This window comes from Perissodus microlepis, chromosome 11 (assembly GCF_051167445.1).
Source record: "Perissodus microlepis isolate ML-2025 ecotype Zambia chromosome 11, ASM5116744v1, whole genome shotgun sequence".
In the NCBI taxonomy this organism is placed as follows: domain Eukaryota; kingdom Metazoa; phylum Chordata; class Actinopteri; order Cichliformes; family Cichlidae; genus Perissodus; species Perissodus microlepis.
This window is the reverse complement of record NC_140471.1, coordinates 16733512-16751795: the sequence shown is the minus strand read 5'-3', so window position 1 is coordinate 16751795 and position 18284 is coordinate 16733512. Positions and strand designations below refer to the sequence as shown.

The 18284-nt window shown below is 41.3% G+C and overlaps 1 protein-coding gene across 5 annotated transcripts in view; it reads left to right on the top strand.

The window, feature by feature from the left end:
* Window positions 1–381: 381 nt before the first annotated feature.
* The window catches only part of klhl32 (kelch-like family member 32), a 39073-nt gene continuing 21170 nt past the window's right edge, over window positions 382–18284 (top strand). The window contains exons 1-4 of one of the 5 annotated variants that reach the window (XM_084942704.1): window positions 382–600; window positions 1925–2040; window positions 5940–6117; window positions 14215–14322. In XM_084942704.1, coding sequence (XP_084798830.1) covers window positions 2018–2040; window positions 5940–6117; window positions 14215–14322 — 309 coding nt within the window. In that variant the 5' untranslated portion in view covers window positions 382–600; window positions 1925–2017. Of the gene's footprint in view, window positions 601–630; window positions 1127–1924; window positions 2041–5936; window positions 6118–14214; window positions 14323–18284 lie in introns of those variants that run through there. The other 4 variants (XM_084942702.1, XM_084942703.1, XM_084942706.1 and 1 more) reach the window with 4 other exon arrangements.

Sequence of the window (18284 nt, the reverse complement as noted above, 5' to 3'; positions counted from 1 at the left end):
CTAGATGGAAGTGGGTGATTTTACCATTTAAAAATGTGTCATGATGTTTTGCAAGTGACAAAATGCTGTCGTATACAGATAAAACTGCACTGACGTTTCCTGTAATACTGATATCAAAAATATAAAGGTAACAATGATCTCACAGATGCGTGCAACTACATAGTGTTATATGTCTTCTTTTGCTACTTTCAGTGGAGCAGCGTAGTATCGCCAAATTTGCCGGGCACCCCGTGGAAATCCTATGAGGACCCCTGGTGTCCCAGTAGTGTCTACAATACTGCATGTAGCACATGCAGAGGCATCCCCAACATTTTGCCATGCCTCAATTATCCACCTGGAGGCGCTCTCTCCCGACTGTGTCCATATTCATGTGACCTGCCGTGGAGAGGCGGGGTTATAATGTAACAATTTAGGTCCTACAGTGTAACCAATAAAGTGTTGGTGATAACCCAGCGCATCTGGTCGCCGCTGCACCCTCCCTTCGTGTCGCAGCTGATGTTAAAAAAAGGAGCCCAACCTCGGACATCAAATGATCAAATGATCTGTAACGGAGGCGCCGCCAGAGGGGGACGGGACTGACTCATAACACATTCATATGAGGTGCGTAAGCTTGTGGCACATTAAGAGAGGAGGAGGAGGGGTGAATACTGTAAATTCCTCCAAAGCCGTGAGGTGCTCTGGGTAGGATTTGGTACAGATCGTGTGCTTGTGCTCTGCGAAGGATGCAACAGGATATTCTGCTCGCACAGGAGAGGTTGCTCTCTTCTCCGTCCCCGTAGTTTGTGGACCGAGGCGCTGGCCTGTTGCTAGGAGACCTTTTGACAGCTGGGAGCTTTTTTTTTCTTATTTTCTTCAAAGTGACACTGAATGCACTAAGGGTGTCTGCTTATCTGGCAACCCAAACCTTCCCTCCTCCTCCTCAGTTCAGCTCCCTCGCGCGCTTTTCGTGCGTAAATCCTAATTGTCTTCTGTGCGTAAAAGACAACATTTGCACTGTGGTCGTTTTCGGTCAGGAGATTACAGTGTTTTGCAGGGAACAATGGCCTAGTTGTTGTGATTATCAGATCCTAAATTTATCCGCCTTCCGGACGTGTTTAACCTCTCCCACTGCTCATTTTTTCACTTGGTAAGATCATTTTTAGATATATGTTATGAAAACCTCGTAATCTAACAGCACTGAAGACATTTAGGGAGACAAGGAAATTATGATTTCCAATTTTATTTGCTTTTGATCACACGTTTTTAGCATGTGTTCAGCTGGACTCAAGGGTAATGTTAAGTTTTTCCTTCATCACTAAGTAACACTTACCTGTGGCTATACATCTGAAGGTCAGTCGTGAATGGATCGATAAGTAAACCTCACTGAGGATGACACCTAAACCAGCAGTACACTCGGCTCTATCAAATAAACTGCAAACATACAGAGGCTTGCTTCTGTAAAACAGGTGTATGAGAAGACCCAGGTCAGCTTATTATTTGTACACTAAGCGAGTGGGGTTTCAATCAGAGTATCCAGAGCAGCTTGGATTTCCGAGTGACCTCTCTGTGCTGCTGGACATTATCTGTGGGATATCAAGATTCAGGTGTGTAGCACATTATGTCAAGGTTGTAGCTACACCAGAAGGACTCGGTGTAATTTGGACTCCCAGCTTGTTCAGAGAAGTGCTGACCTTGTTGATTCACTTCACTGAAGCCTAGCTGCCTGTGGCTGTCGCAGTCCCCGGGCTTTACAAGAAAAGGCCTTCAAAGAACAGCTCTAACAATTGTCAAAGTCAACAGTGGGCCTGGCTGAGAGAAGGGAGAAGTCAGCATTAGGCGTAACGTGTGGTAGCATCCCTTCACACGTCGCACAGGAGGCTGTCACATTGTGGCTTTGTTGAATAGATGGACTGAGTGAAGCTGACATGCTGTTCTGTCCTATCAGGCTGATGTATGTGCCCAGTGAGGAGACTACAGTCCTCAGGAGCCACATAGCACCTCCCCTCCACCTCCATCTTAACTTCCTTTGTAAGAGGGTATGCCTTCTGAACCGAGCCTCAGGTAGGTCCGCACATCTAAAGCTCATGGCAAAAATAGACAATAACCCTTAAGGAACCGTTACTGTGTATGCATCTCCTGTGGCTTATCAGGAGGTAGAGCGGGCTGTTCATTGATTGGAAGGATGGTGGTTTGGTGTACGCATGTATGGGTGAATGTGGCTACTGGTGTAACGGTGCTTTGAGTGGTCAGCTAGACTAGAAAAATGCTATGTTAATGAGAATCCAAACACAGAATCAACTGACAGTTTCAAACAATGCTGACATTATTCACTTCTTTATTTTAAGCTGAGAAAGATCTATTTAGGATCGATTTGTTGTTCAATAACCGTGCTTGGAGAGCGCAGGCTCTACTAGCTTTCTCTATCTTTCTCTCTCTCCTGGACTGTCCATTCAGTGTCTTTTTTTATCTAACTTAATATATGGATGTAGACAAGGTTACATGAGAGACAATCCACCTATCTACCTAAGAGCCCAATCCGTTGTACCAAACCTACTTACTAAACCTTCAAAAACAGGTCACAGTTGTATTTTCTTTTAGTTTAATCAAATAGAAGGAAACAGCTTTTTATTGTGTTATCAGGGAGTCTTTTTTTTTAGCAGCAGGACGCTGCACGTGGGATTTACTTGGAAAAAGAACTCCAGCATCTACACTGATTGCTTCATTACCTAGCCTTCCGACTCTGTGGTTTATTTATATGTTTAATAGTTTTTGGACACTAATGAAGCTTGGAGGCAGGGAGAAATAATCAAGTGTTGATTTTGGCCTTTTCAAGAAATAAGAATATGTTGCAACAAACTATTTTCAAACTGAAATCTACTTTTAGCCTTTTAAAGCCAGCATATATGGCATCGTAACATTTCTGACTGTTGCAGTCCTTGCAGTGGTACTTTAAGAGTAAACATTGGTGTACTTTAAATTTTAAAGCTGTTTTACACATCATACTTGGTTAATTAGAGAAAAAATAACCTCTGATAACATTATTTCTTTATTTTTTTGTGAGCTGGTAAATTGCAACTTTTGTAACACAAACAAAATATGACACACTGTGAAATGTAGGACACAGATTCTTTTGCAATATGACCCATTCTGAGGGCAGTTTAGCCACATTATTGTTCTTGTGTTGCTTTAGTTTTCACCATTCGGCTAACAGCATATGACGTTTTTGTCCTAAAATGTTCATTTCATCCTTATACTCTCTTCTTGGAATGTAAAAACCTTTTACTTTAAATTATGGCAATCCCCCCCCCCCAAACTACCAAACAAACAACCTGAGTCATCATTCATCCTACCTCAATCCCAGAGCGCATTAACGCATCCGCCCACACACACGCCCATTATTTCCTCTGTCTTACACCCCATCACCATGAAGGTGACAGAGTAAGCCTCTTGGCAGGCAGCATAATTTAAAGTGATGGCCAGGACTGGAAGTGGACATAGATGGATTTGGGTGGACAGACTGGCTTATGAATGGGTATAAGCGGAGAGGGACTGAGGATGAGTTGGAAAATGGGGTATATTTGCTGCTACATGGATCCTCAGCTTTCTGCCAGTTGGCAAAACTCATTTTGACATGTTCTGTGGTCAGCGCGTTTATCCTATCAGCTAAACTGTGAGATAGACGCTGATGGGTAGGAAGCGCTGTTTTTGTAAGGGTGGGGGAATGGCAAAAATGTAAATCATGGCAAATTTAGTCACTTGTCTAAATTTCTGATGCAATTTTAACAATGGAAAATAAAGATAACTGAATAATGGGGTGTATGCACTTATGAATGTGTTTGTATCTTGTGGGTGGGACTGATTGAAGGGTTTTAGGCTATTTGATTATATTATTCAAATTATTGCTAGTCCTGTGGATGTTTATATTTAATATTTTGCAGCCTGGTTAATCTTTTGGGTGTACCTGTTCACGGACTGTAGATGGAAATGAACTAGTAGCGCGATCTGATAAACAGCACCTTTTCTCTTATGAGATCAGTGTTTTTGTGCATAGTCTTTGATAAATCATCTCATAAACTCATATTTTATTCACAATAGAATATAGAAAACACATCAAATGTTTACATTGGGACATTTTACTATTTCATGAAAATGTTAGCCCGTTTTGAATTTAGCAACACGTCTCCAAAAAGTTGGGACGGGCATCCCGAAAGGCTGGAAAACTAAGTGTTACAGAAAAACAAACCAACTGGAGGAACATTTAGCAGCTTAGCGGGTCATCTGGCAACAGGTCAGTGACATGAGGTGCACCATTCTGCAAAAACCTGTGTCTACATATTGTGGAACAAATTCAGAATAATGTGCCTTGATGAAAAATTGCAAAGACTTCAAATATCTGATCATCTTCAGTGAATATGATGAAATCTCTGTTCAAGGGACAAGGTTGAAAATGAATACAGGAAGCCCTGACGTACCAATGCATTAAACACTTTCTTAAAGGTTTAACTATTTGATATGTTTTGTATGTTTTATTGTGAATGAAACATGAGTATGAGATTTGCACATTTTTGTTCACATTTTACACAGCATCCCAACTGTTTTGGAAATTCACTTATATTTGTGCATATTCTATTCACAGAAAGGGATGCTTTGCCACTGTTTTATCATAAATGAAATATGGGACAAGCTTATGTGCCAATAATGATACTAACCAGAAAAGTTAAAGCATGACCAAAGTCTTTACATTTAATTCTGAGAAGGCTAATGAATGTTGTAGATAACAAATAATGTAATTATAAAGCAGATATAATAACCTCATGGAGGCAACAAATGCCTCACTAGAGAAAAAACCAAGGATGAATAATTACAATTTATCGTCTGGGAATCATTAATGTTCAAAAAGCCACGCTAAATTCTAGGTACAGGGACATTAAATTCATATTAATATGGACTGGCATGGCATGCAGATAACACGTTTTTGGTCTGACTGCTCAAACCATTCTACTCTATAAGCCACATTTAGCTTTTTCACACACTAATTCATGCAGCACTTAAAGACACACCTACAGCCATTTTTAGAATCACTAATTAACCTAGCATGCATGTCTTTGGAGTGTGTAAGTAAGCTGGAGTACCCAAGGAAACATGAGCAGGCAAACAAGCTAAGCAGGCCCCAGATAATCAGGAGATTTAAACCAACTGCACCACCATGCTGCCAAATTATTCAAAAATGTCTTCATCCTCTGGGTTTTGTGGCCACTTCTAGAGTTTTATGGCAGAAAACCAACAGTTCCATATAGTTCAGTAAAAAACAAGAAAAATCAGCCTCACGGTGGTGGAAGAGAAAAAATAGGGTATCGTCAATAAGAGTAATCCTGTGTGGACTAATAATAGTTTTAGCGCGTCTGACATTTATAGTAGTTGTCAATACGTGTCTGAACCCCAGTAGTAAAGTAATCAATGGATACTGATATAGTTGCAGTGGTGTGGTAAAAGGTAGAGGAAACTGGGTTAAGAGATACTTTATGTATGGATAATAATGATACAGCAAGCAACGTTAGCTTGCTGTAGTTCCTTAGCTTAATTCTTGGAGTGTGTGTGAGAGCATTTCATTTCAGTTGTTTGGTGTGATTTTCACCACTGGACAAGGGGTAAAAAGTTATGATTTTTCATGTATTTGCTGTGTACATTACATATATTTAAAAAAAAATAGAGATTTTTGTTAAGGTAGGTGTTTTACATGGATATATGTTACTATTGTGCTGTCAAGGTGGTTAAAATGAATGGAATTGTTTAGATTTATTGCAAATGTTTGCTCACAGAAATGTCTTAATTTGTTTTAATCCATCTGTGGTAAAGGATAAATTATTATTGCTTATTATCATTAGTGCAAAATCTTTGTCTTACCTAGTAAATCCACTAAAATCCAACAATGTTTTGTATGTCTGTGTGTTGTACAGCAGTAGGGAGATGCTGACAGGACAGAGGCTCTGCCAGTCAAAGTCGCACCAGGATTCGGTCCTCTCTGCCCTCAACCAGCAGAGGAAGGATGGCCTGCTGTGTGATGTCACTCTGGTTGCCGGTGAGCAGAAGTTCCACGCCCACAAAGCCGTCCTAGCAGCGTGCAGCGATTACTTCAGGGTGAGTCTAGTTCATGTTAGAGATCTCAAAAATAATTGATTCTGCCAATAAATGAAGTTCTTGAGCAGAGTAGTAGTGGAAGTGTTTGGTTGGAAAATTGGTCATGTTTGCAAGCCCACATGGTGTATTATATGTCACACCAACTGCTACACGTCTTTCACTAACCCACCTGGAACAAGCCCGAGTGTTTGATACCTTTTAAGCCACATACGTTGCTTTAGCTAGGCTTGTGCTGTCAGACAGCCAGGCAGGAGATTTCCTCAGATGGGCCGCACAGGGAAAAGTGCACACATGAGATTTAATTCAGGGACACCAAGCAGATTAGAAGGTAGAAATTAATCCCTGTTGAAAATGAGAGGCAGATTAAATATGTCCAAGTTGCCCGGGGATTATTCCTCCTGTGTGTGTGTTTGTAGGGTTTTTTTTTTACTTCTGTCTGAAGAGAGTCGAGGGTGGGCGAGTCACACTCCTCTCCTCCTTTTGTTCATCCTCTTCACATTTGTTCTCCTTTTGTTCTTCGGCTCCTTTTTTAAATGTTGCTCTTTCAAGTCCCAGCTGAGCCGAGCAACACTGTTGTTCCAGCGCTCGGATTATTAGATCAGCCTGCTACAGTAAGCAAGAAAAACTCACTCCGCTCCTCTGTTCCTCTGCAGCAGCCTAACAACATTATGTTCATTTTGTCATCTGACTCCACCGCTGGGTTTCATTTACTTCATTTACTGAGGAGATGAAGGGGCCTTGTGTGGGGAATAGCAACTGTGTTTTCCCCCTCGTTCCACGTCTCAGTCTTCTCACACTCAGGCAAACACCTGCACACTTTGCAGTGATTAGAACACATTATGTAGTCCAGCGGGCATGAGGGATTGTAATGAAATACCTGACCAAGCATGAGTTGTGTACCTGGAACTTGTCCTGAATGTGTCACCTGCCTCTTCCAGTCCCATCACATTACTAAGACGTCTGGACAGCTTGGCGAGATACAGCCACAATCAGTCACACCAGCCTCACAAGCACACCGCTGTCAGTGAGAAAGTACCCACACACAAAATGTTGTCTGTTCGCCCATCAGTTAGGAAGGAGCCTTTACCAAAAAACAGTCACTATTTTCAATAGAAATGTCACAAACTACACTAAGTAAAAGTCATATATTGCTTTGTGACAACACTATTTAAAAGACTGATCGGTATTTCCTGTAGATCATTTATAGACGATCTCTCCTCTGTCTAATCCAATATAGCTCGATTTGATAATGGCATCTGTTGTAAGTTGATCCCTGTGAGGAAGTTGGTGCGTGGGGATTCAATGTATACTGTGCTATTTGTAGCAAGCTGTAAATAAGTGGAAATAGATTCACTGCTGCATACAAAACTGAAAGTTTGTGAATTCCCCTTTCAGGTATTTATAGTAGCAACAGCCTATTTAGTTTTTTCTTCTGAATACTTTAGAAAAGGAGTTTGTAGGTACTACTGTGGCACTGATGTCGCATTAGGCAGTTGCATTGCATATTATATATCTCCGGACCGCATGCACAGAGGTACAACACACTACATGGACTGCCTGTGGAAAGAGTTGAGCTCTGTTTAACTAAGCTGTATTGATTTCATTTATGAGAATTTGACACTGTTGGGTCTGTGATTCCACAGGCCCCGCGGGTTTAGAGACTTATTCCCGTTAACGAAGCAAGACGAACAGCAATCGATCGATTTTACTTGCTAGCGATGGAGGCTGGTCCACCAGGCTCTTGGAGCTGAACGCTCCTCACCTGTTTCCTAGCCAACTTCAAATAAACAGCCTTCCTTGCAGCCTTTTTATTGAATACAGTTACAGTTTACACAGGCACCACCCATTGTGGTGTGTCGGGCCCTTGTATGTGTGTGTATGCATGTGTGAGAATGTGTGTGTGTGTGTGTGTGTGTGTGTGTAGGTGCCCGTGAGTGTGTGTGCTTGTGTTTGGGGGTGCATTTGTGTGACCTCCTGCTCACCAAAGGGTCATAAAGGCAGGAAGTTTACTAAACAAGAAAACAGAACCTTCACATAGGATGTGTCCCTATAAGAAAACACTACAGCCTCCCCCACCATTCAACAGGCTGGGGAGGGGGTCAGAAACAAAGGAATGTCTTTGATCATACAGTTTGAACCAAGACTTATAAATATAAGTACAATAATGGCAACATTTAACAATTTGACTCCAACAGACACAAGCCTGAAATGTTCTTTTCTTTAAAGCTGTAGGTAGAACACCAAGTCAGAAAGGTGAAAGCATATCCGCCTGTATCTCAATCCTGAAGATTTATGAAAATATATAATATAATAGTGTAACTCTATATTATTTTTAGATGAGAACATTTCCAATAAAAATATTAGACCAATGGAACAATTTACAGTCGTGTGAAAAGTATTTACAAACCTCTTTGCAGCTCTGTTTTTCTTTGGTAGCAGGCATTAACTGATAATCAGCAACTGTGAGCACCTCTACAAATGCAAAAGTTTTGACTGTTTCCTGGATTGGAGGATCTTAACACAATGCTAAATTCTTCCCAGGAGTGTATGTCCCAGAACATTTATTTTAAGCTCAGACTAAACAATGCTCAAAACACTGCAAAAGTCCCAAGAGCTACATGTTAGACTATACAGGCCTCACTGAGCATATTAATATTAAAGTTCTTGAAAATATAATTTGATAAAGACTCAACAAGAATGGCTTAAAGTGTTGCCAGGAGAAAGTCTTTACATATAAAAAAACATGGCAGCATAGCTTAGGTTTGTATCTTGAGTTGTATCTCAAGAAATCACAAGACTTCTGGAACAGTGTTTTTTGGACAGACAAGCCTAAAGTGGAGCTTTTTGGCCATAATGTATAGCACCACTTTGGTAAAAATAAAACACAGCTTATCAGCACAAACACATCACACCAACTGTCAAGCATGGTGATGGAGGGGTAATGATGTAGCCACAGGATCTGGGCATCTTGCAGTCAGTGACTCGACCAAACTTCTCTCTATAGAGCTCAGGAGGTAGAGCAGGTCATCTACTACTCAGAAGGTTGGTAATTCGATTACTGGCTGTTCCAGTCTGCACGCCAAATATCTTTGGGCAAGATACTAAACCCAATTTGCTCTCCAATGCATCTATCAGAGATTGAATATGTATGAATGTTAGATAGAAACGTTGTATGAATGTGTGAATGAGGCAAGTTATATAAAGTACTTTGAGTGCTCAGATAGAGTAGAAAAAAAGCTATATAAGAACCAGTACAGTTACCATTTGCCATATAACAGAGTTTACTGAAGTCAGATGTGAGGCAGTCTGTCCCATAGCCTAAGCCTGGCCTAGACTGGGCAACAAGACAATGGTCCCAAGCACAGTAACAAGTCTATAACAGAACAGCTGAAAAAGAAAAAGAATCAAGGTGCTGCAGACCTCAGCCTGACTGGAATACTGTGCTATGCATATATAAATACCCACTAACCTCTGTGTACTGATGTATTATTGTAAAGAAGTATGGGGCAAAACTGTATCACTTATCAAGTTTTTCTAAAGGTGCTTCTAAAAACTACAGAGTGATGCAGATTCAAATACAGAATTTTGAATCTTGAACATTAAAAATGTAAAGATGCAGTTGAATCATAACTACAAGGTCTTTCTTTATGAAGTAGAAAGGAGAACAGAGTGGCTGTCAAGAATAAACAAACTGTTGCTCTTAATCATTTGTTTATTTATAGCAATCAAGGTTCAGATAGGAACACTATAGTCAAAAAAAGACTTTTATTTTAATCTTCAGGAATTTATGTTATTATCCTTTATTTATCCAGGTGAAAAAGTCTCATTGAGGTTAAAATGTCATTTTCAAGAGAGACGTGGGCAATAGGGCAGCAGAAGTTAAAATTTGATGGCATGGGCAACTTCCCAGCCCTTCCATGTGCACTGGCACAGAATTGGGCAGGATTCAAGGACACAGACAGATTAAGTCAAATGCAGCATTAAACTGTGTTCATGACTCATATAGAGTGGGTTGTCTGCCTATCAGAAAGTCAGTGATTTGGTCCCTGGCTCCTCCGGTCTGCATGTTGAAGTATCCTCAAACAAGATACTGATCCTCAAGCACTTTGTAAGTATTGATACCAGTCCATCCAAAACAGGAGCTGTGGGTTGCAGAGTGGCTTGCAGATGAAAAAATGTGCTCCAAATGAGATTTGCCAATTATATATAGGGATGGGTATCGTTTAGGTTTTATCCAATACCAGTACCAAACCCATACTTTTGAAACGGTGCCGGTGCTTAAACGGTGCTCAAACCAGTGCTTAAAGAATGGAGAACTCAAACTTTGTCCAAAAATCTCTTATGTTTAGGTCTGTGAAGGTTCTCAGTCATCCAGGTCATCGTAGTCAAAGGAGCTTGCAAAGAAAAGCGCCAAAACACAGACTTAACAATGTGGTGTATGCTGTACAGTGCAGTGAGGAATGCCCAGACCTCTACATTGGAGAGACCAAACAGCCACTTCACAAGCGCATGGCACAACACAGAAGAGCCACCTCCACAGGACAAGACTCAGCAGTCCATCTGCATCTTAAGGATAAAGGACACTCTTTCGAGGATGCCAATGTTCACATTTTGGACAGAGAGGACAGATGGTTTGAAAGAGGAGTGAAAGAAGCCATCTATGTCCACTGTGAGCGACCATCTTTGAACAGAGGCGGGGGTTTACGACACCAACTCTCTGCCATCTATAATCCAGTTTTGAGATCCCTTCCCAGACGCCTTAACGCCCACTCACATCCTGGGCCATCTGACCTCAGGAATTCGCATGATAAGGTGGGGCCAGGTTTCACAATGAACACACCCGAAACTCTGGCTGATTGGGACCCACACCCGGTTTCACACCTTGGCTCAGGCAATTAGAGGATCATCAGGGGGTCCTTTTGTCCCTCTGTGGGGGGATACTCCCACTAGGTTTATATCTGGGACTCTCCACCATTTGACCTTAGAACTGAAGAAGCTTCTCGGATGAGAGGTGAAACGTCTTCAAGTAACTTAAAGAAGTCCAGACGCTTTTCTTTGCAAGCTCCTTTGACCTCTTATGTTTAGCTGTTTTTTTGTAAAAAGATAACAATGTTAGCCTTTTCTGCAGCTATAGGGCATATATGGTATCACTCTTGGCTGGAAGCAGTGCTTAATCAATGGAAAAAACACCAATTTTGTCTAAAAACCTCTCATGTTTAGCTGTTTCCCAGCGCTTTGGGGTCCTTAGGGACTAGTAAAGCGCTATACAAATACAGGAATTTTACCATTTTGACCGCTTCGCCTTGGGCATTTTTAATCTGTAGCTCTGCTCTAAAAGAACGTACGTACCTGGGCCCGCCTACTACGCTTGCAAAGGTAAAATGATTGGCTAGAATCCAAAGTGTATGACATCTCAGGAAAAAAAAAAGCACCGAAATAAACTACCGTTTATGTCAGAACTGGTGTCATAATGGCACCGGATATCGGTACCCATCCCTAATTATATATCAGCTGATATCCTGGGTTTGTGGTGAGCTTTCCTTTATGTTGTGCTCTGTGAGCACTATGCTGGACTTTGAAACATATTAAGCATCTAAATCCAATCACAAAATCACCACGCAGTTTACCATAGAAATGCTGACCATGTTTATTTCTTTCTACTGAGGCAGTTAAGGACAGGAAGGTTAAATTAACAAATGAATGGTTTTCACAAGTTTTTGTGCACAGTCTTAAGTAAAATTCTAAGTACTCTGAATCCTTGTAAACCTTCCTCATTTCTTGGCACCAAGAACGAGAGCAGTTGGCATATTCAGTCCAAATGCACTGATACACGCATTGGTCTTTAAAAAGCTTAACAGCTGAGCCTCTGGCAATTTAACAGCTTGCAGCAGTTATGGAACAAACATTCCAATTAAACTTTACCAAGCAGTACCAAAGTGTAAACATGTCTCGTTTAATACTATTTTCTCTGATCTAAAAGTCCCGGCAACATATAAAAAAAACATAGGAAAATGCCAGAAAAATCCAAAGAAGAACAAACAAATGCAGTCTGAAAGGTTTATAAGAAAATTCCACTGGACACTCACAAAGCAAAAACACAGATTAAGTTGGAGAATGTCTTCCTAAATGGGATATTGTTGTTGTATATGAAACTACTCCACTTTTTTTTAATTACTGTGCACGCTCATCATAAAGGTAGCCAGGTAGAGGGCAGAACTAATTTCTTTTCAAAGTATTGGAAGACCATCATACATTTTTAATGTAAAATTCAGTTAAAACAAAAAGAAGACATTTTTGTTTCTCTATTATAAGATAAGAATCAGTGTTAAATAGAAATATTAAAGTGAAGTGCCCCAAAAAGCAAAATCATCCATTTACCAAATACATTCAACTATTCTTTTTGGTCTTTTCTAATAAACATACTTGCAAGTGTAGTCTCCTTCCCTGGAGATAAACCACTACTTTTCTCAGACTGAATACTGTAATTTTTCACTGGGTGCGTGAGGAAGTCACGAGTCCTCTATGGTATGATCAGGCCAAGCAGGCACACACAAATTTTGCCAGCGGGTCAGGCTAACTGCAACGCTACATCCCCACTGCAGCAGTGTGTGAAACGACTGCAGTGAGCGTGGCTCTGTGGCGCAATGTGTCTCTGCGATGGATCTATATCCCAAATCAGGGTAGCCATCCGTCACCACCAGCGCTCCCTGAGCTCCTTCACCAAGGTCAGGAGCGCTCATGCTGAAGGCACACAACTCTATGAGCACTTCTCAGGGTGCCCTGTCTCTGTCTATCGTAGGCAGTCTATATTGTTTGTCCTCCACTCTTTACTTCCTGCTTGTGTCTCAATGCTTTTTTGTGTGTGTTTTATGTTCTTGCAGACACTGACCAAAGCTCAGCCACTATCACATCCCGGGTGGTGAATCAACAAGACTGAGCTTTGAAGACAGATACGCAGACACTGGTTTAAAACTCAGCGTAGCCCATTTCTCACATCATGCTCACAATACAGAAGGGCCATTTGCCAGAGAAGGGGGTGGGCGTTGGTGCCTGGTGAAAGTTCATGTGTGCTATGAATCAGGGAAAGCCACATTCATTATAAGTGAAATGAATGTGGCTTTCACAACAGAAGGAGATCCTGCGATAACCAGGCAGCCCGAGGGCTTTTGAAGCTTAAAATGCTGTCACACACCAGAGTCTCAGTAGAGATAGAGTGGAGCGACCGTGTTGCACATTGCACTGTGATTAAAAAGATACTTTAAAATTGCAAGTTAGCTAAGATCACTATCCTGAAAAGCAAGGAAACTGTGGATACAGAAACAGCTGGAATTAATTTTCAAAAGCGGTTTAGTGGTGCTGTTTGTCCCATTACAGGAGAAACATTGAGACACCACACTTAAAGATGTTACTCTAGCTCAGAACTCAGGTGACAGTTAGCAGATGATCGTCATCATGGCCATGCTTGACCTGTAAAACTCCTTCTTTCTCTCTTCCCCTCAACACTGCTGCGCACTGCTGGTTGGCCGTGATCAATAGCGCTGTCATCCCTTCATGGTGTGACACCAATCAATAGCTTTGATTAGCGAGCAGCAAGGTGGACTCACACACAGCAGGGCCAGACTGCAGATGCTGTGTCCACGGCTTTGATTTCTCATGGAGTTTGACGTGTACTGTGCTCATGCACGTGTGTGTGTGTGTGTGAGAGACAGGATGAGGGAAAGACAGAGGGGTATAACAGAAAGTACTGATTGTGCTATTTCTTTCTGTTGACCTTCAGAGCCAAGGCAGGTAAATCAATACGAAAAGGGTTCTAGGATGCTGCGTCTGGCAGGTTTTGATTAACTATCAGGCGGTTTTTTATTTTTGTTTTTTTCTCAGTGTGTCGTAACCTCCAGATATTTATATGATGAACCTCCAGAGCCACCTCTGAAAGACTGGAGAAACAAATGTGAATGGTTGTGATCACTGGACTTTTTCTAATACAGTATTATATGTGTTTGCTTCTTTTATTTCAACAAAGAAAGAAAATGCCACATGAAATATGTGCGATGTAATGTTCCCTCAGCTGACCTCCATGTTTTGGCTCTGTGTCATCAGGCCATGTTCAGCCTGTGCATGGTGGAGAGCGAGGCAGATGAAGTGACTCTGCAGGGAGTGACCAGCGTTGGACTGAAGCACGCTTTAGATTTCGCTTACACTGGACAGGTGAGTTTGAGCCATCGTGAGCAAACTGACAAAAAAAACCCAAAACAACAACAACATTTGCAGAGATGGAAATGCTGTCGACAGAAAATCTCATGAAAAGAAATCACAGTACACCACACAGAAATTTTTAGATTAATATCCAGAAAGTTATTTATCAGTACATATCATTACATTTGCTAAACTGTGGGTGAACGTCCACTGCTACTGTTAAATTGTTCTGATGTATCATTAGGTTTAGCAACCAAGTTCTCTGCCAGGTGACATAGTTTGTTGACTCTGATTTATTGAATCCTTATTTGGCTGCCTAATCAGCCTTACTTTCTACACTGTTTCAAGGCTAAACTACATTGCCTGATCCCATTTGCCTGATTGGCAGTTTCGTCTCATTTGGACGTCTAGGCCTGCTCAATTGATCAGCCTTCGTTGCTTTAAATTTGCAACCTCTCTGGAATGAAATGCTTTAACCTGTATAGTGCAAGAAATAATATATATGTTTTTAATATAAAAATATACAGTAGTAACGCAAGCATCTCTTTTGCATGTGTGGTGAACCCCCATAATAACTGGTGTTTCACTGTATATAAAAAATGGTGCTACGTGCAGTCCCCTTTTTTTGCAGTAACAATTGCACTTTTAAGTTCAGGACTATACAGGACTGCAATTTAATGCAGCCATTCTGTGCCTGTGTGTCCTTTGAGCCGGGTTGTGACAATTCTCAAAGTGAAGAGTGCGGTGTCCCACTTAAAAAACAGAAAATCCCCTGGGGCCCACCCAAACTTAAATCTTCACTCTAATGAAAATACAAGAGAAAGTGATGTATTTCCTTGACTGTTTTATTCAGGAAACATAAACAACACAGGCCTTTGGCTATAAATCACCACCCATCCATATGTAAAGTGTTAAAGCCCATGTGTGACCCACCTGCCACTGGGACGCAAATTTCAATACAAGAGTAAGTAAATTTAGGTCAGAGCAATGAGTAATATCACAAACTAACGGCCTCCTATTACCAGTTTTAATTCACTTTTTATCTAAACAAATTCATTTACATATATTAATATGCAACTGTAAATAATTTCACACTGAATTTCTGTTATTACTACAGCCTACCTGCAGTACCGGCCCCCACTTTGGAATTCACTTTGTAAAAAAGATACTTCTGTTAAACCCCTTGAGTTAAAGCTGAAAGTCTGGACTTCAGTCACATCTTGACTGTTTGACTGAGACAAAATCCATCCATTTTTTAAATATACAGTCCTAGAAAACAAGTAAATGGGCTGGCTAGCAGCAATCTCTGAGATGCAAGTTATGTTTGTTTTCCCTACTGTTCACAGAAATACACCATATAAAGACAACATAAACGCTCACGTGGTTTAGCAAATTTATTTAGCCAAGCTAACCAAGCTATATAAGCAAGCACAGTGCAGCTACTCAGCATGCTAAGCTAACCAGCATGTTCTTAGTACTGGCAGACAGTAGCCAAACACTAAACTAACTCCCTCAGCTAGCATAGCAGCACACAACATAACTGGCTAACAAGCTATGAAGAATATTTGCAGAATTGATTCCAGTGCTGTTCTTCTTTGATATATACACTTTACATGTACATGTATATTGTTGTTTAAGGAGCTTGGAAAGAAAAGCGTCTGGACTTCTTTGAGTTGCTTGAAGACGTTTCACCTCTCATCCGAGAAGCTTCTTCAGTTCTAAGGTCAAATGGTGGAGAGTCCCAGATTTAAACCCAGTGGGAGTTTCCCCCCAAAGAGGGACAAAGGACCCCCTGATGATCCTCTACCTAATCACATGAGCCAAGGTGTGAAAGCGGGTGTGGGTCACAATCAGCCAGGGTTTCGGGTGAGCTCATTGTGAAACCTGGCCCCACCCTATCGTGTGATTTCCTGAGGTCAGATGGCCCAGGATGTGAGTGGACGTTAAGGCCTCTTTGACTCCCATCACCCTCTGGAACACAAACTTGGGGTAATCAGGATGCTACACCACCGGGCAGAACATGTTCCCTCTAAGCCTGAAGGGAAAAAGAAGGAACACACACATGTAAAGGAAGCACTTAAAACATGCAGTTATCCTAATTGGGCATTCATAAAGTCAGCAAAGATGCACAGAAAAGAAGATCAGACACCAGCGAGGGAGGATAAGAAAGACAGACGCAACAACATTGTCATACCCTATGTAGCCGGTGTATCAGAGAAACTCAGGAGAGTTTTCTCCAAGCACGACATCCCAGTGTACTTCAGACCCAGCAACACACTTAGACAGAAACTGGTTCACCTGAAAGACAAAACTCCTAAACACATACTTAACAATGTGGTGTATGCTGTACAGTGCAGCGAGGAATGCCCAGACCTCTACATCGGAGAGACCAAACAGCCGCTGCACAAGCACATGGCACAACATAGAAGAGCCACCTCCACGGGACAAGACTCAGCAGTTCATCTGCATCTAAAGGACAAAGGTCACTCTTTCGAGGATGCCAACGTTCACATTTTGGACAGAGAGGACAGATGGTTTGAAAGAGGAGTGAAAGAAGCCATTTACGTCCACTGTGAGCGACCATCTTTGAACAGAGGCGGTGGTTTATGACACCAACTGTCTGCCATCTATAATCTATAATCCAGTTTTGAGTTCCCTTCCCAGACGCCTTAACGTCCACTCTCACCCTGGGCCATCTGACCTCAGGAAATCACATGATAGGGTGGGGCCAGGTTTCACAATGAGCTCACCCGAACCCCTGGCTGATTGTGACCCACACCCGCTTTCACACGTTGGCTCATGTGATTAGGTAGAGGATTATCAGGGGGTCCTTTGTCCCTCTTTTGGGGGAAAACTCCCACTGGGTTTAAATCTGGGACTCTCCGCCATTTGACCTTAGAACTGAAGAAGCTTCTCGGATGAGAGGTGAAACGTCTTCAAGCAACTCAAAGAAGTCCAGACGCTTTTCTTTCCAAGCTCCTTAGACTACGATGACCTGGATGACTGAGAACCTTCACAGATATATTGTTGTTTGTTAGTAAATATCTTGCTAAACAATTTTTTGCAGTTTGGGACTGTGTTGTCATGCATACCTGTAAATAAGTGTTCATCAAACAGTGATGCTGGTAATTGATTTAAGAACAATGAATGTGTGTATTTATTATTTATGAAAATCAGTTTTTACTGTCTCACTATATATGGTGAAATAATAAATAAAAATGAGATAAAAAATAATAACATGATAAATGAACACACGTCTGTGTTTTCATATATTAGCAAAGCGAACAAGCACCACGGGCCTGGTTTTTGCTAGTAGTAGAGACGCTGTGGCTGGTCAAAGTAAAGATAAATTTGACTACTTTGAATGCCAGAGGGTTATCTGTCAAAGAGCATTATGTAGTTCATAAGCTGACCAAGCTGATGTTAGTAGATTAAAAATCCTATGTGCTAGCTATATTTTATAATTAAAGGGGAGTATAAAAACAGCATACAAATTTGAAATACTCAAATACTGTACATTTACTTTAAAGCTGAAAATAACTTAATATTCTATCAGTGCCAAATATGTCACAAAACGAAATAAAAACATGGATTCTGCAGATTACCTCTTTAATCTCAGCAGCATAAGCTCCTACCGCTGGATGACTGAGTGTGCAGGTGCTTTATCAGATTTTTACTATGAACTGGCCCCTGCCCTGGCCACTCTGGTCAAAATAAAAACAGAAGAGCACACATTTACATTTCAGTGCTAAAGGTTCTTGTGAGTTCATGTCCTTGTCTTGTCGCCCAGTCGACAAAGAACGAGTGCGTGAGAATTCCTGTAAACCTTTCTTGACATTTTTTGTGCCAATGATTCTTGCTTCACTAAGCAGCCCAGCGGCTTATTTTGTGTACCAAGAGGCCAGGAACTTTGTAATTACTCCTAATTTTATTTCCACAGTGGAAATGAGCAAAGAGTGAGTCGGTTAGCCAGT